The sequence below is a fragment of the Heteronotia binoei genome, chromosome 18 (assembly GCF_032191835.1).
Source record: "Heteronotia binoei isolate CCM8104 ecotype False Entrance Well chromosome 18, APGP_CSIRO_Hbin_v1, whole genome shotgun sequence".
Classification (NCBI taxonomy): Eukaryota; Metazoa; Chordata; class Lepidosauria; order Squamata; family Gekkonidae; genus Heteronotia; species Heteronotia binoei.
In genome coordinates this window covers 27860019-27887089 of record NC_083240.1, presented here as the reverse complement: position 1 = coordinate 27887089, position 27071 = coordinate 27860019, and the positions used below count along the sequence as shown (strand labels likewise).

Sequence of the window (27071 nt, the reverse complement as noted above, 5' to 3'; positions counted from 1 at the left end):
TTCTCAGCCCCACCTACCTCACAGAGTGTTTGTTGTGGGGAGGGGAAGGGAAAGGAGACCACTCTGAGACTCCTTCAGGTAGTGGAGGGTGAGGTATAAATCCAACCACCACCTCCTTCTCCTTCTCTGGAGAGACCTGAGTTCAAATCCCCACTCAGCCAGGAAAGTTCACCAGATGACCCTTGGCCGGTTACTCTCTCCCAGACTTGGCTACCTCACGGGAGGATAAAATGGAGGAAAGACAGAAAAAATTAGATCAATAAAAAGCTCAGCCAGTCTTTAACATGGTGGATGTTTCTTTTCCAGGCGTGGCTTTCCAGTTATTTCCTTGGAAGACAGTTGGAAAATCCAGGGTGTAACTTGTGAGAAGCAGAAATGAGAATTGGTCCCTGCTCAAGTCAGAAGAAAAGAGATCGGTGGCCTGGATGCTGGGCACTGCCTGCTGTGCTGATTCTGTCAACGCTGGGACCCCTCCTTCTCCTTTCACCAACAGGTGAGCTGTTCCTTCAGGAGTGAAATTTGGCCCAGAATAGGAAGCTGCTTTTTCATGAGATCACAGTGGGACTGTCTCCCACCTTTCTTGCCAAACAGGGTTTTCATGTTTCCCAGTTGGGCTTCTCAGAACAGAAATGAGACCCGGCAACTTCTCTTGAGACAACGGAAATTTCTAGAACCCTGTGGCTATCTCTAACATCTCTCTGAGTTGTTAGCATTGACAAGCAAAAATAAGTTAACAAAATGAGTAATTTCTAAATTTGGACTCAGGGCCAGTTCCAGGTTTATGAGAACTCTGGGGTCCTGTCTTCTTTTCTGACAATCACCAGGTCCACTGGTTGTGCCATCTTCCAGCCCGCACCTGTTTTTGTGTGTTTCCTCCCCCTGCCCCATTTGTGAGCCTTCCCACTAACTATGTGTCCTTTCCCCAGTGCTGTCCGACGGGGTGTGTAGATGGGGACGCCACCACTGTGCTGGCCAGGCAATATGTAGTTGAGGGGACTCTGCAGCAATCAATCCTGTCAGAACCTCTGATCCCTGCCAGCTGCCCCATCTCAGTGTATGCTGATGTTGGCCCTGTACTTTGCCTCACCCATTAGGGAGAGCAGTCAAAAAGCAATCACCATTTTCTTATGTCATCTCTTTAAACACCCTGTTATATTCATGGTCATAATGGGTAAAACGGAGATTTTCTCTTCAGGATTAATGAAGTATCCTAAGTGTCACCTTGAAAAATGTGTAACAGAGAGTCTTGGGGCTTTAGACTACTCTTACAAAAAAGGGCTTTTTTTGAGCAGGAATGCACAGGAACATAGTTCCTGCTGGCTTGGCGTCAGGGGTTGTGGCCTAACAGGCAAATGAGTTCCTGCTGGGTTTTTTTCTCCCAAAAGGCCCTGTGCAGATGTTTTTAAAACTGTGAAATTTTCTGCAGTAGATTTTTCCTCACTAGGCACAAACCTGAAGTTTTCTCCTTCTTATCCTTTTCAGAATCTCCAGTTTTAGCAAGTTATGAAAATGTGGGGTGAGGAGGAAAAAACGTTGGGTTTGCGCCTGGTGAGGAAACATCTACTGTGGAAAATTTCACATAATGTGCCGTTTTTAATAATAATAATAATAATAATAATAACTTTTTATTTATATCCCACCCTCCCCGCCAAGGCAGGCTCTTTTTTAAGGGCTCTTTTTTAAAATGTCAATGTGGGGAATTTTACTGTTGTGGCAATGGTTTGTGTTCAGTGTGGAAATCAGCATGGAGGTTCTTCCCACAGGAATGCTGTCACTTGCAAATGTTTGCTGAGACAACAGATCATTTTGGCCTGCCCCATTCCATTCATATTTTGTCATGAATGCTCCTGGGTTAAGTAGCAGGGCATGAGACCAAAACTGCTGGATTGTTCCCAAGAAACCATTTTTCCCATTAAAAAAGAGAACTGGGGGGGGCGGGGAGGAACAGGGGAAGGGGAGAATGAACAAAAACAGGAAAGGACAACTCATTGGTATTTTGCAACAGATTTGCTTTCCTGGCCTTCCCCTTCCCCCAAATTCTTGCAGCCTAATCCCAAACATATTAACTAATGAATAATCCCAACACAATGCCCTGACCTGGATAGCCAGACTAGTCCAATCTTGTTAGATCTTGGAAACTAAGCAGGGTCAGCCCTGGCTAGTATTTGGGTGGGAGGCCTCCAAGGAGTACTGGAGTCATGATGCAGAGGCAGGCAATGGTAAACCACCTCTGAATATATCTTGCCTTGGAAACCCCATGAAGGGTTGGGTTGCCATAAATCAGTTGTGACTTGACAGCACTTTCCAGCACCAATCAGAGTTTAATAATACTCGCTTCCTTGTGAGAACACTGAAAACTGTAGCCTTTGGGAGACCTTGAAACTAAGGATCGACAAACCTTCACATTTTTATGGTTTTTTGAGGGGCTTTGTTTCATTTTTGAGGATCCCTTCTTTCCCCTACCCCCCAAAAAATACACCTTACCAAAAAATCCTTGTGATTCTTTGATTCATTTACACCGGGATGATTTTATCATGGCTTTATCCAGGGCTTTTTTGATAGAGAAATCCCAGCAGGAACTCATTTGCATATTAGGTCACACCTCCTGATGTCACCATTGTTCCAAACAGGGCTTTTTTTGTAGAAAAAGGCCAGCAGGAAACATTTGCATATTAGGCCACACCCCCTGATGCAAAGCCAGCCAGAACTGTGTTCCTGTGCATTCCTGCTCAAAAAAAGCCCTGGTTTTATCCAATTTTTAAAACACCAGGTGTTAAGATGTCTTTTAAAAGTTAAACCCTATCTCTTTATTAGCACCATTTTTTTGCTATCCTAAACTGGGGATGACCTAACCTGATGCTGTATTATTTAGATTTTCCTCTCCTCAACAAACTAGAAGAAGGACTGTTAATCCCACCTGTGGTAGTCATTGGGGTTTTAAAGGGATCCAGATGGCAACCTTGCACTGCCATGGTGCAAACTTCCCATGTCTTGAATCCCTCCCTGTCTTGAAGGAGAGTGCTCTCTGCTGTGTTTACCTGGAAATTTCTCCCAGCTGGAAGGGGGATCTTGCATCAAGATGACTGCTCTGACCTTGATAGCCCAGGCTGGCCCAATCTCATCAGACCAAGCTGGTCCAGGAATGCTGCACAGAGGCAAGCAAAGGCAACCCCTCTTCTGTCCGTTGCTGGTTTTCTAAACTCTACAGAGTAGGGGTGTGCAAAAAACCCAAAAAACCCTGGTAAAATCCAGATTCAGGGTTATTCGGGGGCAAGATATTCAGGAGGGCTGAATATCCCCGAATACCAGAGCCGATAGCTGAATCTTATTTGGGCAATATTAGGCTATTCCCAAATATATGGCCCCATTATTGAATGGCAAAATAGCGGCAGGGGAGGGGAAGGGGGTTTGAGGTAGAGGCTCCAAATTTTCAGGGCAGCTTCAGGAGCCTCTCCCACATAGAACCCCTAAGTTTCAAAAATATTAAAAAAAGGGAGAGTGAAATAAAAATCCGGGCGTGGGGGGTCAAAGTCCATTACCCCACTTCAGATTGCACTATTAGATGTTATCATCTGGATAACAGAGAACCAGTGTGGTGTTGTGGTTAAGTGTTGAACTAGTATCCAGAAGACCCAAGTTCAAATCCGCATTGGTGCCATGGAAGCTTGTTGGATGACAGTCACACCCTCTCAGCCTAACCTAACTCACAGAGTTTTTCCGAGGATAAAAAAGAGGAAAGGACCAGGACTTTTTTTGAGCAGAAATGCACAGGAACGTAGTTCTGGCTGACTTGGCATCAGGGGTGTGTGGCCTAATATGCAAATGAGTCCCTGCTGGGCTTTTTCTACCAAAAAAAGCCCTGGAAAGGACAATGATGTAAGCTGCTTTGGGTCCCCACTGGGGAGAAAGGTGGGGTATAAGTGAATTAAAAAATAATAACATCATCACCCTTTTCCTAATTTCAAACGCAAGCTTCAGCAGCAGAGCTGGGCCACAGCTAATTGTGATGCACTTAAATAAACCAGTGTATGGTGCCTCCTTTCTGCCAAATGCTCTTCTGTAGAAATCCAAGATGACTGCAAAGCCGGGGATGCTTTGGGCTCCCGAGGATTCTGTGCACTGTGTACCTGTCAGACCTGCAGAGGTGTGAATATTATTCATTTATTTAGATTGCTATTCTCTGCTCATCTCTCCAGCAGGGACTCAAAGCAGCTTACATTATTCTCCTTTCCTCTATTTTATCCTCACCACAGCCACCCTGCAAGGTAGCTTGAGAGGGACTGCTTGGGCCAATTTCACCGAATGGGTTTCCAAGGCACAGTGGGGATTTGAACCTAGGCTTCCAAGATCCTAGTCCAACATTCTAACTGCTACACCACTCTGTCTCTATGCTTGTGTTCTGGCTGAATTGCCAGCTATGGACTAGGAGACATACAAAGACCCAGAAGTAACATTGTCTATTCTGAGGAGAGTTAGAATCTCCAAAAAAAAAGAGTCCAGTTTCCAGGGCTTTTTTGTAACAGGAACTCCTTTGCATATTAGGCTACACACCCCTAATGCAGCCAATCCTCCAAGAGCATACAGGGCTCTTAGTACAGGGCCTACGGTAAGTTCCAGGATGATTTGCTACATCAGGGGTGTGCGGCCTAATATGTAATGTAATGTAAAATTTTATTTATACCCCGCCCTCCCCCGCCAGAGCAGGCTCAGGGCGGCTTACAACATTTAAAATGAACAATACAATAATAAAACATTAAGAACACATTAAAACCAATCAGTGATTAAAACATTCCTAGACTAACAGTGGCGGTAAGCATTATTAATTTAGCAGTAAACATTGGTACCATCATTAATGAACGCCTGTTTGAAGAGGGCGGTCTTGCAGGCCCTGCGGAACTGATCTAAGTTCCGCAGGGCCCGCACCTCCTCTGGGAGCTGGTTCCAGAGTTGTGGGGCTGCGGCGGAAAAGGCCCGAGTGCGGGTGCTTTGCAGTTTTACTTCTTTCGGCCCAGGGATATTCAGTTTATTTTTGCCTACTGACCTCAGTGCTCTCTGGGGCTCATATGGGGAGAGACGGTCCCTCAGGTAGGTCGGTCCTTGGCCATATAGGGCTTTAAAGGTTATGCAAAGGAATTCCTGCTGCAAAAAAAAAAGAAAAGAAATCCTGCCAATTTAATTTCCCTTCCTAGTGCTCTGCTGTTCATTGTGACTCCAGGACATGATTCAGTCTCTCTCTCTTCTCCCTTTCAGCCCGTGGCTCCAACGCTGCAGTGATGCCTGTTCCAGGTGAGATCTTGTGGGTGTGAACATTGCTCTGCAGAGAATCATTGAGCCTCTGAATTTGGAAGTCATGTCTTCCAGAAACACCAGGGCACTGGGCAAGCAACTCCTGAAGGGTTGTTCCCACAGGAGTCCTAGAGCAGAGCTTTGCATACGTAGAGCTGCTGCTCTTGAGTGTGCTTTGTTGCAGCTGATAATTTTGGGTGTTGACAGTGTTCAGGGCCAGCCCTAGCTGTCTGGCATCCTAGGCAAAGCCGACTTCTCCTCCCCCCCGATAATGTCACCGAGTCACATGGGGGGTGCCCAGTTCAGTGCCCCTAGAAGGCCAGTGCCTTTGGAGGGACGGTGGCTCAGTGGTAGATCATCTGCTTGGTAAGCAGAAGGTCCCAGGTTCAATCCCTGGCATCTCCAAAAAAGGGTCCAGGCAAACAGGTGTGAAAAACCTCAGCTTGAGACCCTGGAGAGCCGCTGCCAGTCTGAGAAGACAATACTGACTTTGATGGACCAAGGGTCTGATTCAGTAGAAGGCAGCTTCATATGTTCATACGTTCAGTGCCCAAGACAATTGCCTAGTTGCTTATTGGCAGAGCCGGCCTTGTCTGTGTTACTAAGAGAGCTCCCGTGGATTATCTGTGATAGGCTGATGTGAGATTTTAGCATTCCTCAGCCAATCCTGGAAGTTTTGTTGTAGGGAAAGAATTGGTGCTTTGTGACTCCACCTACACATTATCGATCCTCGTGTTTATTTGGGAAGGGGTTGTGAACCAGTGGACGTGCCCCTGTTTTGCATGCAAAAGATCCCAGGTTCAAACGCCACCATGTTCAAAAGAAACTGGAAGCAGGTGATGTGAAAGACCTCTGCCTGAGACCCTGGAGAGTTGCTGCCAGTCTGAGTAGACAGTGCTGACTTGGATGGACCAGATTTCTGATTCGGTATAAGGCAACTTCAGGTGTGTGTGCACAGCATGAGGACTGTGTGTGTGCACAGCATGAGGACATGCAATGGGCTTTTGTGCCTCTGGAACAGACCCTAGCTCAGGGGTGTCGAATTCATTTGTTATGAGGGCTGGATCTGATATAAGTGAGACCTTGCTGGGCCGGGCCATGTGTGTACCTATTTAAGATTAGGTAGCAGAGATATAAACTTTATAAAGGACACAGGCAAACACGATGAAAGATTTTTTAAAAAAAACCCTTAAAACATGCTTAAAACATTAGCACATTAGTCTTAAAGGTGCTTTCTTTGTTTTTCTCCTATGAGAGCCAGGGAACTGGGCAAAGGAAACTCTGGCTCTTTCCTTCCTTCCCCAGGAGACCAGGGGAGGGAGGAGCCTCAGCCAATAGAAGGAAGAGAGGCTTGGTTCAGTAGCTCTGCTGTGTGATTGAGAGAGCCTGGCAAAGCAAGCTCTGCCTCCCTCCCTTCATCCCCAAGGGAGAAGCCTCAGCCAATGGTAAAATAGAGGTTTTGCTTTGTAGCTCCTGTGCGAATGAGCAAGCCTTGATGTAGAAGAAAGCAAGAGAGAGGGAGAAGTTGATAGGAGCCTATTGGGGGCCTGAAAGAAGCCCTCCCGGGGCCTGATTTGACCACTGAGCTGCATGTTTGACACCCCTGCCCTAGTTCTTGTCTGTTTGCAAGCTCAGGACACGAGGAGAAGCAGCTTTACCCCTCTCTCCTGCTGTTTCCATGTCTGCAACCCGGCCCAGGGAGTTGCTGTTGGCTCTGCTGTAAAAATCACGTTCCTTGTGTGAGCCAATAGTTACTCCAATTTGAGGATGAACAAACAGAGATGCATGTTTGGGGATTGGGGAAGCTACAGCCACTTCTTTCTGTCTGCTTTGGTCACAAAGAGAAAGAGCTGCGAGAGTCTGAGGGACAAAAAATGCTCATCGCATTTGTGACATGGTTCTCATGTTGTGTGATGGGATAATAGTTGATGTAAGATTTGTTTGATTTTTTTTATCAAACTTTATTAAAAGAGAAAATATCATATGCTAGTGGCCATTTCACACTGAACCTTGTGGCATTCTGGGTAATGGAGATGTCAGTCAGAGATGTCAGTTAACAGGCTTGGGTGCTGAAGTGATTTTGATGCTGAAAGTTTTCATTTGTGTCTGCTGTATTTCTTAAGAAATAAAAATCAGCATTTTCTACCCATCCTGCCTTGTGTGTGACAGCTGCCCAACAAATATGAGGACTTTTAAATATGTAGATTAAGCCTTAGAGCAGCATACATTGTCCCCAAGCTGAATAAGCATTATGCCAAGGGACAGCACATCTCATACTCCTTGTGTCTCACAACAGAGGATTCTGGGATATGTTCCCCATTTGCATATCCTCCTGCTTCCTTTGAGTCCTACTCTCATTGTTCCCCTCTAGCTAGGGTTGTCAGCTCCAGGTTGGGAAATACCTGGAGATTTTGGAAGTGGAGCCTGAGGAAGGCAAGCTTTGAGGAAGGGAGGGACTTATATCACCAAAGAATTCACCTTCCAACAGCAGCCATTTTATCCAGGATTTCTATTGCCTGGACATCTGTTGTAATCGCAGGAGATCTCCAGCCACCACCTGAAGTTTGACAACCCAGCAGGAACTCATTTGCATATTAGGCCACAGCCCCTGACACCAAGCTTTTTTTAAAAAAGTCCTGACAACCCTACCTCTAGCTAAGGGATCCTTCTAGGCTAAACTGCCTGTAGGCCCCAAGAGAGACCCTTTGTCTAAACAGTGTTCTCTTTTCCCTCAGATCTGCGGCTAGTCAGTGGGCGCAGCCGGTGTCAGGGGCGCGTGGAGATCTTCTACAACAATACTTGGGGCACAGTCTGTGACGACGACTGGGACATCGTGGATGCCAACGTGGTGTGTCGCCAGCTGGGCTGTGGCCATGCGCTAGCGATGCCAGCCACCCTCTTCTTTGGCCGGGGTCATGGCCCCATATTCCTTGACAATGTGGACTGCAAAGGGCGGGAGACGGCGCTCAGCCAGTGTGGCAGCCGTGGGTGGGGCATCCACAACTGCTACCACTATGAGGATGTGGCTGTCACATGTAATGGTACAAAGGTTTGCTTCCACTTGGTTATGATGGGAGGGGATTTTGGCTGCATGTTAAGATTGCCACTAAACCTTGAAAGCAGCAGACTTCCTTCCACCCATTCCTGGAATTTTTTTGCCCTGTGGCACATTTGAGTCTTTCTTCTTTCTGGTTAACAGAATTTCTGAAATTAATTCTGAAATTGGTTTGCCATAGCTATCTGATGTAAATTTACCCTTCCTACCTTACTAATGTGCATGCAATCACTGAATTAAATACCCCCACCCAATTAAAGGAGATTCACCCTTGCAATCGATTACTCTGCCCCATTGATTTTGCAGCCCTGCTTAAAATGTTTGCAAAGAAGGGAGGGCCGGTGGCTCTGTGGTAGAGCATCTGCTTGGTAAGCAGAAGGTCCCAGGTTCAGTCCCCGGCATCTCCAACTAAAAAGGATCCAGGCAAGTAGTTGTGAAAAACCTCAGCTTGAGACCCTGGAGAGCTGCTGCCAGTCTGAGTAGAAAATACTGACATCGGTGGACCGAGGGTCTGATTCAGTATAAGGCAGCTTCATATGCATGGCTGGTGTGTGGGAGTAGGCCAAGTAGGCAGCTGCCTAGGGCACCACCTGGACAAGGGGGCACCACTAGGCATCCCCTCTCCCCATGCACGGCGTGTATGTTCCTTGGAGTCTTGCCTTCTCCAATGGAAAGCAGGCTCCGTGGAGTGCAGATGGAGAAACACAAAAGCGGACGGCACCTGCGCAGTGCACTCCCTGGAGCCCAGCGGGCTCAATTAACCAATTATAAAAGCTGAAGAAGAACCAATTACAGTTTCTAAAAACTGGCTCCTGTTGAAGTTGGCTGCTGCCACTCATCCTGCTCTACGTGAACAGGGCCATAGGGTTGGAGCCATAGCTCAGTGGTAGAGCATCTTTCTCGCGTGCACAAGGTCTTGTCCCTGGCACCTCCAGCTAAAAGGATCAAGTAGTATTCTCACAATTTTCATTGCTTAATCTCACTTGTTTGGTGTAGTGGTTAAGTGTGTGGACTCTTATCTGGGAGAACCGGGTTTGATTCCCCACTCCTCCACTTGCACCTGCTAGCATGGCCTTGGGTCAGCCATAGCTCTGGCAGAGGTTGTCCTTGAAAGGGCAGCTGCTGTGAGAGCCCTCTCCAGCCCCACCCACCTCACAGGGTGTCTGTTGTGGGGGAGGAAGGTAAAGGAGATTGTGAGCCGCTCTGAGACTCTTCGGAGTGGAGGGCGGAATATAAATCCAATATCTTCTTCTTCTTCGAAAAAAAATTAAATTTAAAATAAAGAAACTAAATTAAAAATGTAAATAGTTTCTTCATTTCTCCTACAATTCTCTGTTTTTTAAATTGGGGGAGTGGGGCGCTAGGGGTAGCTCACCTAAAGCACCAAAAACCTTAGCACCGACCCTGTTCATATGTTCATATGTAAGGACGTGGCGGGGGGTGTGGTATAGGTGTGTGCACTAATGTAGACAGGGACTTAATAAAACAATAGGTCAATAGTCATCCTCCCACACTGTTGGTTGTTTTTGCAGAGCTGTTGCCCACACAAGCCGCAAGAGGCCCGACTAGCAAAGCAGTCACCATCTCACTACAGAACGGGAAAAGTAAGTCCCTCCTTGCTTCTCTCTGTTTCTCAGGTAAAAATAGGGGCACTGTTGTGACCAAGTCCTATGACTCTGGTGAAGAGGAGGTTGCGGGGGGACATGATGGCTTTCTTCAGGGGTTGTTTTGTAGAAAAATAGGTGGTGGAGCTCATCCAGGGATTGTTATGCAGTTGCACCTACTATTCAATGGACAAGGTGGGAAGGAGGAGGTGGAACTCTCAGAAAGGTTCAGGAGCTGTGCTCCTGTGAGCTCCCACTGAATCCGAGGCCTGGCTGTCTTTAAGTATTTGAAGAACTGTCATTTAGGCCCTTTCTACATATGTGCTTTACCCCTCTTTCACTGCTGTTTTCATTCGCACACCCAGAGCTGAAAGGGGCTTAATGGCACAGTATAGCCAATATTTTTTTCCTCAGAAGGCACTAAACTGTTAAAAACTGGTCTGCCTCCTATTTCCTCTATTATATGAAAGGAAATTGCATCTGACAACTGGCTAGAAGGACCAGTCACATCAATGGGAAACTGGCCAACTGGCAATTCTAATGGCAACCCTACTGAATTCTGTCTGCCACTCATGTTTGCAAAACACTGTCCTGCATCAACTTCTGGAGCTGGCAGTTGAGTTAACTGACCACAGCAGTGTTATTTTTAAACCAATTAAGAATGTCTCATAGATTGCATTACTGTCACAATAGATTAAAATCAGGGCTATCTACCCCTACCCAAGTCCTTTTCACAGCAGTTTATACTACAACAAATCAGCCAGCGACCATAGGGCACTAATTACAAGTTTGGAAACCATAATGTTAGCAAATCAACAGCATAGTTATGGATACAGAGTATTTTGCACAACAAATGCCAGGCACTTCTACCTTTCTCCAGCAGCAAAACATTTATTATTATTATTATAATTATTCAGCCCATTCCCCCATGGGGGCTCAGAGCGAAGTATATCAAATATACAATAATAAAACAAACAATCAAGACAGCTAAAATCAGTTACAGCACTGAGCTCAGAATCTAATCAGCACTTTACATACCATATATTATGATGTTACATAATCCACTGGCCCCCGTCAGTAACAAACAGTCCAAATAATGATGAAATAGCAAAGTTATATTAGCAGCACTCATGATGGTAAGGCACGATGGTACAGCAGGGGAGGCCAACCGATCTAACAAATGGATGCCCGCTGCCTCACCCAAAAGCCTGGCGGAACAGCTCCGTTTTACAGGCCCCATGAAAGGCTAACAAGCCAGGCAGGGTCTGGATCTCCATAAAAAAAGCCCTGGCCCTGGTAGAGGCAAGACGGGCGTCTCTTGGGCCGGGGACGGTCAAAAGATCTTGGGAGGCCCGAACAAAGTGACCTCTGGGGCATATATATATATATATATATGCTTCCAGCCTGCTTCTTTTAATGACACATATAAGCAGGATACTAGTCTTACAGTCTCCCATTTTGCTCACTGTGGGAGCATGGTAGCTAGCAGTCCCAAACATCACGGTTTGTTAAAGAAACCTCTGCTAGCCTAGTTTTTTTTGGAGCAGGAACGCACAGGAAGGCAGTTCCGGTTGGCTTGGTGTCAAGGGGTGTGGCCTAATATGCAAACGAGTTCCTCCTGGGCTTTCTCTACAAAAAAAGGCCATATGTGAAACAATTGTGATGTCAGGGGATGTGGCCTAATGTGCAAATGAGTTCCTGCTGGGCTTTTTCCTACAAAAAAAAAGCTCTGGGTACCATGTTGCCCACCTACTTACTCCTTGAGCCTTGGGGGTGGGGTGGGTGGAATCTAAAGGTCTTTAATGGAATGGAGCTTGATTAGATCTCCCTAGCCCCAGATGCAATTTCCTGCCCTCAAGAAATTGAGTTGTGCTGTTTAAAAACAGCCTCGATAGTGATGCTGTAAGAATTTCCCTTTGTGTCTATGGTATTTACCATAGAGACTGCAGCATTGCCTGGAAGCGACATCACATCCTCCCCAAATTCTGTCCTCTCTAGGCACTACCCCCTAAATCTCCAGGCATTTGCCCAGACAGTGTTGGGAACCCTAACCTTGATGCTGTTTCCTAAAAAACAGGCTGATGAGCATCTTGGACATCCTGTTGACTGTAACACCTTAGACTTTGGCAATAGCTGCTGACTTTCTTGTCTTTGGAAGTCTTAGGAGCCTCTTCCTAAAGCTGGGCAAGGAGAAAATCCCTTCCTTCCTTTGGGAAGTGAAACCAAGGAGCAAAGCAAAATACTGATCCTGCCATCAATGGCAACTGTTTTGTGATAGGCCGATATTTTGTAACTGGCCCTTACCTCCCATTGTAGACATTTTGTGGTGCTGCATCCGCTACACTTTCTGCAAATTCCCCAAGCGCCTGCAGGCTTGACAGTTTGGGGATGCCTTTCTAGCCATTAATGTGTGTGTGCATGTTAGGACTGCCCGCTATGGGTTGGGAAATACCTAGAGACTTGAGGTGTGGAGCCTGTGGAGGAGGAGGTTTGGGGAGGGACCTTAGTGGGCCATAGTGCCATAGGGTCTACCTTCCACAGCAACCATTTTCTCCAGGTCGCCCAGAGACCAGCTGGAATAGCAGATCTCCAGCCTCTGCGTAGAGGTTGGCAACCATGTCATGCATGGGTGACCTTGCTCAGCCCCAGGCTTTGAGGACACAATGCTAAATATTTGAGCGCTGTTGTGTTTTGAACTTTGTATTTTTGACGTTTCAATCTTGTAAGCCACCCTAGATAGAACCAGTGTTCCCTCTAAGCTGAGTTAGTGTGAGCTAGCTTACAGGATCGATGACCCCAGACCACGCTAATTTATGCAGTAGCTCACAGCTTTAATGCCAGTAGCTCACAAAGTAGAATTTTTGCTCACAAGACTCTGAAGCTTACAGGAAACATTAGATAGAATGGTAACATGTAAATATGATAAATGTGAAATATGATGCTATTGCACATTCACAATCTGCTTTTTAAAAATTAAAACCATCACACTCGTGATTCTCTGCACCTGCAGGAGATGGAAGCATTCGGTTGGTGAGGGGAACCAATTCCTGCCAAGGCCGAGTTGAGATCTTTTACAAAGGGACCTGGGGCACGATCTGTGATGACGACTGGGGGCTGAGCGACGCCGGCGTGGTATGCAAGCAAATGGGCTGTGGCCGCGCAATGGACTACAAGACCAACGCGTACTTTGGCTACGGCACAGGCCACATCCTCCTGGACAACGTGAACTGTGACGGAAGTGAGCCGCACCTCTCTGCTTGTTACAGCCTCGGCTGGGGCATCCACAACTGTGGCCACCATGAGGATGCCGGGGTCGTCTGCTCAGGTAAGGAAGCCAGGAGGCCAAACTTCAACGGCTGCCTTACTCAGCTGTAGAAATGTCTTGAGGAGGGGAGAGATGCTCCTGGAACTTTTGGAGGTGCAGAGAGGCAACTAGTCAGCCGGTTGGCTGGGTCATAACTAGGGCTGGAAAATACCTGGAGACTTTGGGACTGGATCCAGGAGATTTGGGGCTTGGGGAGGGGAGGGACCTCAGCATGGTACAATGCCATAGAGTCCACGCTTCAAAGCAGCCAGTTTCTCCAAGGGAGCTAATCTCTCTCAGTGGGAGATCTCCAGGCCCCACCTGGAGACTGGCAGCTCTATTGTTAGGGGTACCAGCCTCTAAGTGGGATCTGGTGATCCCCAAGAATTACAGCTCATCTTCAGACTACAGAGATCAGCTCCCCTAGTGGCTGCTTTGGTGGGTGGACTCTATGGCCTTATGGTCCCTGTCTTCCCCAGACTCCACCCCCAATTCCCAGGAGTTTCCCAACCTGGATCCGGCAACCCTACCCCCGCCCACCCCCCACCAGTGAGAGACCTGGCAATCTCAACAACACATATTGGAAGTTGGCACTACCTCTAATCCTCCCAATATAGACAGTCACCATGTTGTGTGAAAAGCAGTAATGCTGTTATTTTCCATGCATATGCAGCTTTGGTACTCACAAACATGCCCCTTTGAACACAGAACAACCTGGGTTGGATACAATAAGTAAATAGGTTATAATAAACTGGGTGTCTGCAAGGAATTATGGTGAGGGGAACTGCTGGAAATTCCTCCTAGCTCCAGAGTCAGGATTCTGTAAGCCTTTTGTGATTGGAGCTGGTGGATTTCCCCTTTCCCATATTTTCCCCTTCAACTGAGTCTCAGCAGTTCTCAGTAATCTGTATCTAAAGGACGTTTAAATGCTGATCAGACTAATTTTTTTTTAGTTTATTTTCTTTTGGTTTATTTGCAGACCCATGGTGTTTTTTTTCCAGTCCCCCCGAGTATATAGAAATCCCTTGCTGATCTGTGGGTGGCTTGCCGTTTTGCTAAATAAAGTAAAACAGAAGTCCAGCAGCACATTCAAGACTAACAACATTTATTTCCACATAGGCCTCAGATTCAACAGGAGCTCACAGAAGCGCAGCTCCTGAACCTTTCTGACAGTTCCCCCTCTTCCTCACCACCTACCATGTCAATTGAATAGTAGGTTCAGCTGCATAACAATCCCTGGATTAGGAGAGCGGGCAGCCAGCCAGCCACCAGGGGCTTTGCCATGCCCCCAGCAGTCCCCTTTAACCCCTGGAGAAGCCCATGCCACCCTTTCTCCAGTTCTTATGTGATTTTGGGTGGCAGGTGGCTTGCTGGCCTTTTGACTGGGGGTGGGGTGCAATCCAGGAGAGCCCCAGGTAAGCAAGGCCTGCTTGGGCTGACTGAATCTCTAGCCAGCCCAAGCAGGCCTCGTTCGCTCGGGGCTCTCCTTTCTCGTATCAGGTTGCTTTTGGCTGGGGGGAGGGCAGCATATGCTAATGAGTTATGCTAATGAGCTCTGCCACCTATTTTTCTACAAAATGACCCCCGTTTCCACAAGAGCATTTGTTAGGGCTGCCAGATCTCGCTTGGCCACTGTGGGAGTGGGGGAGTGGAATGGAGGGGAGAGTTTCCAGGTCCAAGTTGGGAAACTCCTGGAGATTTGGGGATGGAGCATAGGAAGAGCAGGGACCTCAACAGAGTATTAGGCCATAGAGTCCACCCTCCAAAGCAGCCATTTTTACTGAGAGAACTGCTCTCTGTAGTCTGGAAACGAGCTGTAATTCTGGGAGATCCCCCAGTCCCACCTGGAGGCTGATATCCCTAGCGTTCTTGAATCAGAGCTCACTTCTTCAGATGTTTGCTTCTTGGGTATTTGGCCTGGCGGTCCTGGTCCCTTTAATGTTGGGTGACTGCCATGAAAACACAAAGAAATCTGTAGTAATTAATACCTACTAGCAGCAATCTAAGAAGCAAATAAACGAACGTTCATTCGGTGGAATAGACTAAAAAGAGATTTGTAAAAAAAATTATTGAACAGCAAACTAAAAGCCAAAATACTGTACAAAAGAAGATATTTAAAATATGCTGAAAGCATCATTGCACTAGACTAAAAAGCTCCCACAAAGAGAACATCCCTTTACTTGTGTCTCCCTGAGACTTGAGGTGAGAGTGAGTAGAGCCAGCATGCGTCAGTGCAGGAAAGGAGACTTGGGGGTGGAGCTGGGAGAGGGCGGGGTTTGGAGAGGGGAGGGGCCTCAACAGGATACAAAGCTGTAGAGTCCACCTTTCAAAGCAGCCATTTTCTCCAGGGGAGCTGATCTCTGCCAGCTGGAAATCAGTTGTAAAAGTGGGAGATCTCCAGGCCCCACCGGGAGGCTGGCAACTCTAGCAGGAGTATAGTAGTGTATTCACAACCATAAATGCTAACATTTTCACTTTATCGATTATTACACAAACATGTTAACTCCCTCACCATGCAAAATATATATCTTTACCTTGACATGACCATTTCCCACCTTATCTGCCATGCCGTTTCCTGCCACTAGAGAGCTGCATTGTCTATATTTACAGCTGCCTGAATGGCTGAAACCACAAACACGCCCTCCATTCCGCATCCACCTGCAATATACCCTGTTAGCTTTTATTTCCCCAAACATATTAAAAGTGTCCAGTTGCACCTTCAAAAGTGACCAGAATACTTTTATTGGAATAGTGTGAACTTTTTAGGAGATTGCCTGGTGCTGGGGTAGAACTGTTGACTCCTGAGTCAGATAATCCATTAACAGAATTTAAACAAGCAAACCACTTCAGTCTTCAAAAGGACTCTTACTCAGAGCTTTTTTTGAGCAGGAATGCAGTTCCGGCTGCCTTGGCACCAGGGGTTGTAACCTCATATGCAAATACGTTCCTGCTGGGCTTTTTCTACAAAAAAGCCTGGTGTGAAACAATGGTGATATCAGGGGGTGTTTGCAAACAAGTTCCTGCTGGGTTTTTTCCTACCAAAAAGCCTTGCTTTTGCTTATGCTATGAACTACATCAGGGGTCCCCAGTGTGGCCCCCACGGGCACTGCAACACTTTTCCTGACGCCTGCCAAGTATATTTTTGAAGGGGGTGGGACCAGATGAGGCTTTTGTCCTGTAAGGCTTCTGATTGGACACTGGAATGCTGACTGGCTGTGAAGATTTTTTTAAAACATTGCTTTGGTAGCAGCTGCCACCCTGGCAGAAGGAGCTTCACTGCATGACTGAATGTAAAACGTGTGGAAGACAATATTTTAAAACCACATGATCATTTAAAAAGGCATTTTATTGAACTGATCTTCTGCCTGAAATGTTAAAGAGCTTCTATCAGGCACAAACTCCCCTCTTGGTTTTTTGTAGTTAGCTCTGCCTCCTGTGGCAGCCGTTTTGTGGTTGTGCCCACCACCCTAGGTCAGAATTCCAAAGGTGCCTGCGGGCTTGAAAAGGATGAGCTACACTTTGGAAGATGGAGCAGTACCACCCTGTTAACTTATTCATCCAACTTTTCTGGTAATGCCGTCCTTGTAGGACTCGGGTTGACCACAATTATGCCCGTCACCACCTCACTGGCTCCCAGCTTTGAAGAATCATTCACCGACACGGCCCCAGGTAAGCAGAAGTGAGCTATCTTTAATCCTGACCTCCCCAAATCCCACTGGAGATAGCTTTACATTTTGAAGGACGCAAGAAGCTGCCACAGGTGTTCTAACTTCTGCTAGAAATGTTGCATTCCTTTCCAAAGGAAAGAGCAAATGAAGTGGAAAATGAATTAGAACGAGAAAACTCAGTTAGTTCCATTCATCTGAGTTATGCAAATGAACGGGACTAGTCCTGAGCAAAAGAAAAACAAAACTCAAAAACCAAATGCATAATCATAGGATGGAGGAGACCCGTCTTGGCTGTCGTGTGTGCAGAAAGGGTCTAGGGGTCTTAGTAGATCATACACTGAACATAAGTCAGCAGTGTGATGTGGTAGCTAAAAACGCAAATGTAGTTTAGAGTTGTATCGACACAAGTATAGTGTCCAGATCACATGAAGTGATGGTATTGCTTTACTGTGCTGTGGTTAGACCACCTCGCCCTGAATATTGTGTTCAGTTTTGGGCACCACAATTTAAGAAGGATATAGACAAGCTGGAGGGCAACAAAGATGGTGAGGGGTCTGAAGACAAAGTGCTATGAGGAAAGATTGAAGGAATTGGGTATATTTAGCCTGGAGAGGAGACAAATGAGAGTTGATATGATCTTCATGTACTTGAAGGGCTGTCATATAGAAGATGGTGTGGAGTTGTTTTTTGTTGCCCCAGAAGGTCAGATCAAAACCAACAGGTTGAAATTAAATCAAAAGAGTTTCCAGCTCAACATTAGGAAGAACTTTCTGACAGAGCAGTTCCTCAGTGGAACAGGCTTCCTTGGGAGGTGGTGGGCTCTCCTTCCTTGGAGGTTTTTAAGCAGAGTCTAGATGGCCATCTATCAGCAATGCTGATTCAGTGAACTAGGCAGATCATGAGAGGGAGGGCAGGAAGGGTTGTTGCATCAGTGCTGAGTTCTTATGGACCTTTCTTACACACCCAGAGAAATGCTGTTTGCTACTTTGGAGTCAGTCAGCAGTTTTTCTCCAGCCCAGATTGGCTAGGGATCCTGGAGGTTTTTGCCATCTTCTGGTCATGGGACGGGGGTCATTAGAGGTGTGTGTGTGGGGGGAGGTATTTGTGAATTTCCTGCATTCTGCAGGGGGTTGGACTAGATGACCCCAGAGGTACCTTCTAACTCTATGATCCTGTGAAGACTGAATGAAAAAAAAAGGATGGGGAGGGGCTATGGCTCAGTGGGAGAACATCTGCTTGGCATGCAGAAGGGTCCGGGCTGGTGCTAGGGTTTTTGGTGCCCTAGGCGAGCTGCCTACTAGCGCCCCCTCCCCCACCCGGAAATTTTAAAAACAGAATTGTAGGAGAACTGAAGACACTTGAAACTATTTGCAGTTTTTTATTTTAAATTTAATTTTTTTTAAAAAAAGTGAGATGAAGCAATAAAAATTGTGAGAATACTACTTGATCCTTTTAGCTGGAGGTGCCAGGGACAAGACCTTCACATGACCATTTCCACTTGATCCTTTTAGTTGGAGGTGCCAGGGACAAGACCTTGTGCATGCAAGAAAGATGCTCTACCACACTGAGCTATGGCTCCCACCCCATGGCTCTGTTAAAGTAGAGTAGGAAGGATGAGTGGCAGCACACAACTTCAACAGGAGCCAATTTTTGAAACTGTAATTGGCACTTCTTCAGCTTTTACCATTGGTTAATTTATCCCTGCTGGGCTCTGAGGAGTGCACTGTCGGGCGCCCTCCACTTTTGCAAAGCCAGGCAGCATCTGCGCTCCATGGAGCCTGCTTTCCATTGGGAAGGCAGGCTCCAAGGAGCACACTCGCTGTGCGTGAGGAGAGGGGGCATCTAGTGGTGCCCCCTAGACCAGGTGGTGCCCTAGGTGGCCGCCTACCTGGCCTACTCCCAAGCACCAGCCATGGTCAAAGTTCAATGCCCGGCATCTCCTATTAAAAAGATCAGACATCAGGTGATGTGAAAGACCTCCATCTGAGATATTGGAGAGCCGCTGCCAGTCAGAGCAGGCAATGCTGATCATGATAGGCCAATGGACAGCCTCAGTAGAAGATAGTTTCATGTAGTTTAGGCCTGACTTCTGATAGAGTGGCAGGGGGGAATGAAGGAGGGGGGATGATTTCTGCTGATTCTCTCTCTCACTCTGACCCCAATGCTGTTCCTGAGGATCTACTGACCCCTAGGAATAGAAGGGAAGGGAGGCAGAGTGGGCAGGAGGGGGAAGGGAGGGAGCACAGGAAGCTCCACGAAGTCTGCAGATGGTTGGGTACAGGCAGCTTGTTGTTCTGATGGTGCATACCTTTGCAGTCACAGAGAGCCAAGACCAGCCCTCTCCTGAGACCGAAACGGTAACCACTGGCCTTCTCCTGCTGGAAAAAACAAGTAAGTCTTGCGGCTGGAAAGAGTTGCACTGATCTACAAGCCTCACTGTAAGAACTGTAAGAAGGGCTGCAGAACTGTCTTCCTTGCTAGGCGGGCTGCCCCACTCACCGAAGCATCTTAATGAACAGCAGCCTCTTGATGGCCAGCCCCGCCCTACCCCAATTTGCGGGTTCTACAAACAAGCTGTCTTTCTTTAAATTCTGTTAATCTCTATCATTCTTACCTGACGGATTGGGAGGAATACCTAAGGGTGGGGAGGGGGCTGTGATGTCACTTCCAGGTGTTCAGTGATGCTCCCCCTCTTCAGACTCTGTCTCCCAAAAGCTCCCAGGGTTGGCCAGGACAAGGCCGACAACCCAGCATGGTTCCAATCCAGATTTGTCACTGCATACACAGGAGCTGAGGGCGACCCACAACTCACAGGAGAACCCACAATTAGCGTCTGTCTTTCCTAGTCCCGGCTTGTGCATTCCGCAGTGTGTAAACTGGCCTTGCCAAACACAGATTAATCTGTGGTGCAGATTGCCTGCAAAAACCTGAAATCTGTGGCAGGTGAAATGTTACTCTAATGGTCATACAAGTCTCTGCAGAAAGACCTGGGTAGAGACAGGCTGCAGGAGGCTCACAAGACTGCCACATCACACTGGGGAGGATCGAATTGGGTGGTATTCCGCTGCATGACAGCATTTTGTTCTCTCCCATCTGATCAGCAGGTGGCGGCCTCCGCCTGGCAAACGGAAACAGCAGCTGTCAGGGCCGGGTGGAAGTCTTGTACGGGGACACCTGGGGGACTGTTTGTGATGACGACTGGGATTTCCCCAACGCCCAGGTGGTCTGCCGGCAGGTGGGCTGCGGCTCAGCGCTGGTGGCCACCGTGCTGGGATACTTTGGCTACGGTACCGGACCCATCCTTCTGGACAACGTGGATTGTTTGGGCAAAGAAACCGACTTGACCGAGTGCTTTAACCTGGGCTGGGGACAACACAACTGCGGCCACCACGAAGATGCCGGCGTCATCTGCAGAAGTGAGAAATGCACACGATTGCGGTGATCCCTGCTTTAATTACTACCCTGCCATTTGAGCCCCAAAAGTTCTTCAGCGCTAACATATCATAGCAAGATTTGGGCGAAGAGCTGTTTTGCATGCAAAAGGAAACAGGAGTCTCCACATGAAGGATCTCAGGTCACAGGTGTGGAGAAAGGACCTTTTCTCTCTTTCTCTCTGTGCCTAAGATCTAGGGTTGTCAGCCTTCGGGTGATGGCTGGAGATCTCCTAGAATTACAACTAGTCTCCAGGTGGTAGAGATCACTTCCGTTGGAGAAAATGGCTGCTTTGAAAGGTGGACTGTGTGGCATTATGCCCTCCTGAAGTCTCTCCCCTTGCCAAACCCCACCCACCACAGGCTACACCCCAAAATCTCCAGGTATTTCCCAAGCCAGAGCTGGCTACTCTACTGAGACCCAAACGTAGGGTCACCATCTCTGGGTTGGGAAATACCTGGAGATTTGAGGGGTGAAGCCTGGAGAGGGCGGGGTTTAGCAAGGGGAGGGACCTCAGCATAATAGAATACCATGGAACCCACCCTTCAAAGCAGCCATTTTCTCCAGGGGAACTGACTGGAGATCAGCTGTAAAAGAGGGAGATCTCCAGGCCCCACCTGGAGCCTGGCAACCCTAATTGCATAGACAACAGCCCTGGTCACAAATTATAGTGAAGACATTTTTATTTAGGTTTATTTCTATGATTTATAGTCCACCTTTCTCACTGGCACTCAAGGTGGATTATGCAAAGTAAGTCAGTCCAATCAACAGGATTGGACTTCCAATGGACAATGCCATAGGCTTTGGATAGTAGGAATCAGGAACTAACCAGAAATCTAAACAGATCTGAAGTAAAACGTTAAGTAGTAATACGATGTGTTCAACAATGCAGAATCAACACAGTAGGATCCTGCTCGGAACAGCAGAAAAGAAAGAAGCTTCTTCAGAGCAGAATCTTTGAGAAGCCATAAGTTGACCACATTGTTTAGTGTAAAGTGGATCTGGCCCTAAATAGAACCTCTGACACAAAGGAAGATGCCTGGCTTGGAAAACAAATCAAAATCCTTTCCAGATCAATACATTACAAGGGCATTTGCGGCGCATCGCTTCATGGCTAAATATACCTTCACTTTTTCCCGGATGCAGGTGTGGAAGAATCTGAAGAGCATTTCCAAGAAGACGGGTTTACCACCACCAGCTCTACCACAACTCATCCCAAGGATGGTATGTTAGGCACAGGACAAACTGCTGTCCCCAAATAATCCCCAGGCAGCCGAGTTCGCCGTTGTTTAGTTTGAAGAGGGTCCTCCCTTCCGTATCTCCAGCTTTCTCAAGTTTCTTGGCATTCCATGTTATCTCAGTCTATTTTTGAAACGCAGAGAGAAAGAGAGAAAAGGTCCTTTCCCCACACCTGTGACCTGAGATCCTTTTGCGTTTTTTGGTTCTCAGTTATTACAGACTTCTTTGCGTGAGCAGGTGGTTTCCGATTTCAGTTCCTTCTGCTTATTTGTTCTCCTCTCTGTATTGCCAATGTGCACATGTGGTAGCTGGAGATCTCCCAGAATTACAGCTGACCTCCAGGCGACAGAGATCAGTTCACCTGGAGAAAACGACTGCTTTGGAAGGTGGACTCTAAGGCATTATACTGCACTGTGAGGACCCTCCCCTTCCCAAGGCCTGCCCTTCACAGGCTCCACCCCCAAAATCTCAATGCAATTCCCAACCCAGACACGGCAACCCTACAAATGAGCCAACTTGGGGGGGGGGGCATATTTTTGTATTTTTAATGTGCATGTTTGTGTGCACCTGGAAGTCATGGTGACCTCTGGTGACTGACCCCTACTGGGGGCCTGGAGGATATTCAGAGAGGTGGCTGAATAAGCCCGTTCCCACCCACCCACCCCACTTCCAAGGAGGTCTGCTATCCAAATCCTTGCCTGAGTCGACCCTGCTTAGCTTCTGAGATCTGACAAGATCAGGCTTGGTGGGCCATCCAAGTCACTGCCAGATGAGCCATCTTCATCTGATTACTTTTACAGCAGTACCAAAGAATAGATAGTGATGTTGTATAGTGGTAAAGCTGCAGTACTGCAGTCGGAGCCTTTTGCTCACGACCTGAGTTCGATCCCAGCGGAAGCTGGTTCAGGTAGCCGGCTCGAGGTTGACTCAGCCTTCCATCCTTCCGAGGTCAGTAAAATGAGTCCCCAGCTTGCTGAGAGCAAAGTGTAGATGACTGGGGAAGGCAATGGCAAACCACTCCGTAAAAAGTCTGCCGTGAAAACGTTGTGAAAGCAACGTCACCCCAGAGTCGGAAACGACTGGCGCTTGCACAGGGGACTACCTTTACCTTTAGCTTTATAGCGGTTTACCCTTGTGCCAGAAACACATTGGTGTCTCAGTAAAACACCATAATGCCTCCCCTCCCCAAAAAAACCCTCTTGAGATAATCAATCACGTATCTTAGTACAGGGTCTACTGTAAGCTCTTGGAGGATTGGCTACATCAGGGGTGTGTGGCTTAATATGCAAAGGAGTTCCTGCTGCAGAAAAAGCCCTGATTATAGCTATAGCAGGAGGCCTGGCAAGCCTAGCTGCGTGAATGGATTTTTCGGCCACGCAGTCCATTGAATTTAGGTATTCTCCTAGTAGGGATGCCAGCCTTCAGGTGGGACCTGATTCCGAATCTCCAGGAAGTAGAGCTCCTCTCCAGATGACAGAGACCAGTTCCCCTGGAGGCAGGGCCAACCCTAGACTGTCTGGCACCCAAGGCAAGGCTAACTTCTGGCGCTCCCCCTTGCATTGATAATGTCACCCAGTCACATGGGGAGGGGGTGCCCAATTTGGTGCCCCCAGAAGGCCAGCGCCCTAGACAGTTGCCTAGTTTGCCTAGCGGCAGGGCTGGCTCTGTCTGGAGGAAAATGGCTGGAGAGTAGACTCAATTGCATTCTTCTCCGCTGAGCAGGGCCGACCCTGCCACTAGCCAAACTAGCCGATTGCCTAGGTCATTCGCCTTCTGAGGGCGCTGAACTGGGCACCCCCATGTGATCCAGTGACCTTATTGGGGGGGGGGCACCAGAAGTTAGGCTTGCCTAGGGTGCCCGCCAGTCTAAGGCAGGGGTCCCCAACCCCCGGTCCAGTACCGATCCGTGGCCTGTTAGCATCCGGGCCGTGAGTTGTATAATTATTTCATTCTATATTACAACGTAGTAATAAAAACACAACAATATTATACGACAATAAGAACACGACAATATCCTGCCCTCCACTCCAGAGTTCAGAGTCTCAGTGGCTCATAATCTCCTTTCCCTTCCTGCCCCACAACCGACACCCTGTGAGGTGGGTGGGGCTGAGAGAGCTCTCCCAGAAGCTGCGCTTTCGAGGACAACTCTGTGAGAGCTATGGCTGACCCAAGGCCATTCCAGCAGCCGCGAGTACAGCACCATGAAATGGTTTTAAATAATTTAAATATGTAATTATGTTTTACATGTTTTATTGGTTTTAATGGTAGTAATGTAATGTTGTGAGCCGCCCTGTGTCCGCTTGCGGAGAGGGCGGGATATAAGCTTAATGTAGTAAATAAATAAATAAATGGAGGAGTGGGGAATCAAACCTGGTTCTCCCAGAGAAGAGTCCACACACTTAACCACCACACCATACTGCCAATATGTTCATTTTAAAAGGTGTCCTCTTAAAACAGAGCTTCTGCCTGAAATTGTGAAGAGTCACTATTAGAGTTATGCCCAACCTCATGCCTTGACGTTCTATGGCTGGCTCCGCCTCCTGCAGCAGCCACTATTGTGGTTGCACCCACCACCCTGTGCTGGAATTCCAAAGGTGTCCACAGACTCAAAAAGTTCAGGGGCCCCATGGATCTAGTCATCCTGAAACCATCACACACACACACCCTGGTCCGTGGAAAAATTGTCTTCCACAAAACCGGTCCCTGGTGCCACAAAGGTTGGAGACCGCTGGTCTAGGGCCAGCCCTGCCCCCAAGGTCCCTGCCCTCCTCAGACTCCACCTCCAAAGCAATAGGAATTTCCCAACCTGGAGTTGGCAGGCAGCTGGCCCTGCCACTAGACAAACTAGGCCATTGGCTAGGGCACTGGCCTTCTGGGGGCACCAAATGTGATTTGGTAACATGGGGGAAGGGTTGGACAGCAGAAGTTAGCTTTGGCTAGGGTGCCAGACAGTCTAGGGCCGGCCTTAGCTCTATCCCTCCCATCCCCCGCTGGTGACTGGAGTGGGGTGTGGGGGCTGACAACCCTATCTCCTAGCAAAACTGGAACTGAAGGAGAGTGGAGTATGACACAGAGAAAAATCCCAGAATGACAGAGGGAGCGCATCATGGAAATCAACTTGGCCCTAATATCCATACCTCGAGAGACCTTCCCCAAATGTTAGGGGCCAGGACTGCAGGCTTTCCTACAACTATTAAATGGTGAAACAAGAAGAGATGGGGACGGGCAATAGATTTTGGAGCATGGATCCTTGGCTTTGCCAGTCATTCCCACCCTGTCCTCCCGATTCACAGGTTTCCTGCGCCTGGTCAACGGCAGCCACCGCTGTGAAGGCCGGGTAGAGATGTTCTACCTGAAGCAGTGGGGGACAGTGTGCGACGACGCCTGGGACCTCAAGGATGTGAAGGTGGTGTGTCGGCAGCTGGGCTGTGGGCGTGCCTTAGCTGCTTGGGGGGAGGCACGGTATGGCCAAGGCACCGGCTACATTTTCCTCGACAACCTCAAGTGCAAAGGCGACGAATTGTCCCTCCTGCGCTGTTCCCACATCCGCTGGAATGTGCACAATTGCGATCACTCAGAGGATGCCAGTGCCCTTTGCAGCCTACTATGATACGCTGGAAGGTACTCCAGGGTTTCTATGCATATCCTCGTTCCCCCGCAAGCCGACAAAAACTGCAGAGTGTGATGATGGGAGCAGAGTTCAACTCCTTTAGCTTGTCCCTCCCTTATTTTTAGGGATGCCAGTCCGCAGGTAGGTCCTGAGGATCCCCCAGAATTGCAGATCATCTTCAGGCTACAGAGATCAGTTTCCCCTGGAGAAAATGCCGGCTTCGAAGGGTGGACTGTGTGGCACTGTGTCTCACTGAAGCCCTTATCCTCCCCAGGCTCCACCCCCAAATCTCCAGGATTTCCCAACCTGGATCTGGCAACTCTATTTCCCACCCCCCCAATCCCCTGCTGCTTCAGGTGGCTGGGGAGACCTTATTTTAAAGCAAGTTTCTAGGCCTTATGGTAGGCTTGGAAATAAGGAAATGCCTGTTGCATGCCCAGAAATCAGAAGAATTGCTGAACAATCTGTCCAGTGGCCTGATAAAGGCGGAGCTTCAGTGTTCTCCTTGCCTTTTCCCTGTGACTATCAGAAGCAGAACAAATGACACAGAATTTTAGTGATGGTGCTGATGTTGGCCACTGCCAGCCCCAGGGAGCAAGCCTAAGCAAGTCCCATGTTATTTAATGGGGCCTACTCCCAGGAAAGCATCTTTTTAAGATTGCAGTTTCAGTATAGGTATTTGTTAAGCTCCTAATGGTCAGTTCCATGACAAAGTGAGCACACCAATTTTTAAAGAAGTTGCTGTACATTTCAGAGGTTATTGTTTTGTTTGTGCATACTTGACATGAGGCACACTATGTGCCCAAGCTGGCAGCTTTGTAGGCTCATGGGCAGAAGCTACAAGATCAGACTTTGCTTGATAGGTGTCTTATCTTCTGCAAGGGGTGAGGGGGGTGGGGAAATTAGTTCTCTTGTTTCTTGCAAATGCCTTTATGGAGTGTTGTCCCCATCCAGTTCTGAAACCCTCTGTTGTTCCTAAGGTGTTTTATTGGCGGAGGTGAATTTTGAAGCTGAATTTTGAAATCGTCTTTAACTGGCTGGTCCTATGGGGTGGGAGCAGGGTGGGGGAAACTATACTATCCTAGGTGGCGATGCAACAATTTATGGGGACATGACATCACTGCAATAAGCACAGAGAGGACTCTCGGTAAAAGGATTACTTTTATCCACATACTTTCCAAGAAAGCTCTTAAATAAAGAGAGCTGATTCTAAATAAAGCCCAGGAGCATCCATCTATCTATCTATCCATCTATCTATCCATCTATCTGTCTGTCTGTCTGTCCGTCCTAAATAAAGTCCAGAAGCATCTGTCTACCTATCTTTGTGTCCCCTTTTCTCCCCCAAAGTAGCTCACAACAACCCTGTGAGAGAAGCGCATTACTACAAAATTGGCTTCATTTTCAGAATCCATCTTTCCCACCCATAGCTGACCGAACTACAGTAACGCATCGAACCAGAAAGCTTTGCCTGACCTCTTCCTGGGTTCCTTTTGTGAATTCACAGTGCTGTTGAAACTCCAGGGAGGATTGACAACACATTTGTTTCTTTGGCTTGCTGCCACTGAAAGACAGGAAGCTGGGAAGTGAGAATAGTCGCCTGCCAACACTTCCCCAAGCTTGCCATCGCTGGCCTGGTTACAGTGTAAGGTTCAAACTGTTGGGATGAGATCTAGGCACTTTTCATCATACACCAGCCTGGTAACTTGTCCAGGGAGGGCTTCCACTCTGATATGATGCAGCGCCACCCACAGAATATAGGCAGAAAGTGGTATTACATCTATTAGCTAAGTGAGGACTGGATGATCCAAGAGACTAGGTTCTGCCAGAAGGTATAAAGTAGTTGACAGAGCAATCCCACTATCTGATGTTAGAA

The 27071-nt window shown here is 47.8% G+C and overlaps 1 protein-coding gene across 1 annotated transcript; it reads left to right on the top strand.

Annotated features, from left to right (window-relative positions):
• Positions 1 to 375: 375 nt before the first annotated feature.
• Positions 376 to 25202, top strand: SSC4D (scavenger receptor cysteine rich family member with 4 domains). The gene is made up of 10 exons (XM_060259305.1): positions 376 to 493; positions 5251 to 5286; positions 8022 to 8327; positions 9874 to 9945; positions 12956 to 13270; positions 16838 to 16918; positions 19234 to 19308; positions 20022 to 20333; positions 21496 to 21573; positions 24882 to 25202. Exons 1-10 carry the CDS (start codon positions 376 to 378, stop codon positions 25196 to 25198), a joined length of 1710 nt encoding a protein of 569 aa, XP_060115288.1. The 3' UTR covers positions 25199 to 25202.
• Positions 25203 to 27071: the final 1869 nt, after the last annotated feature.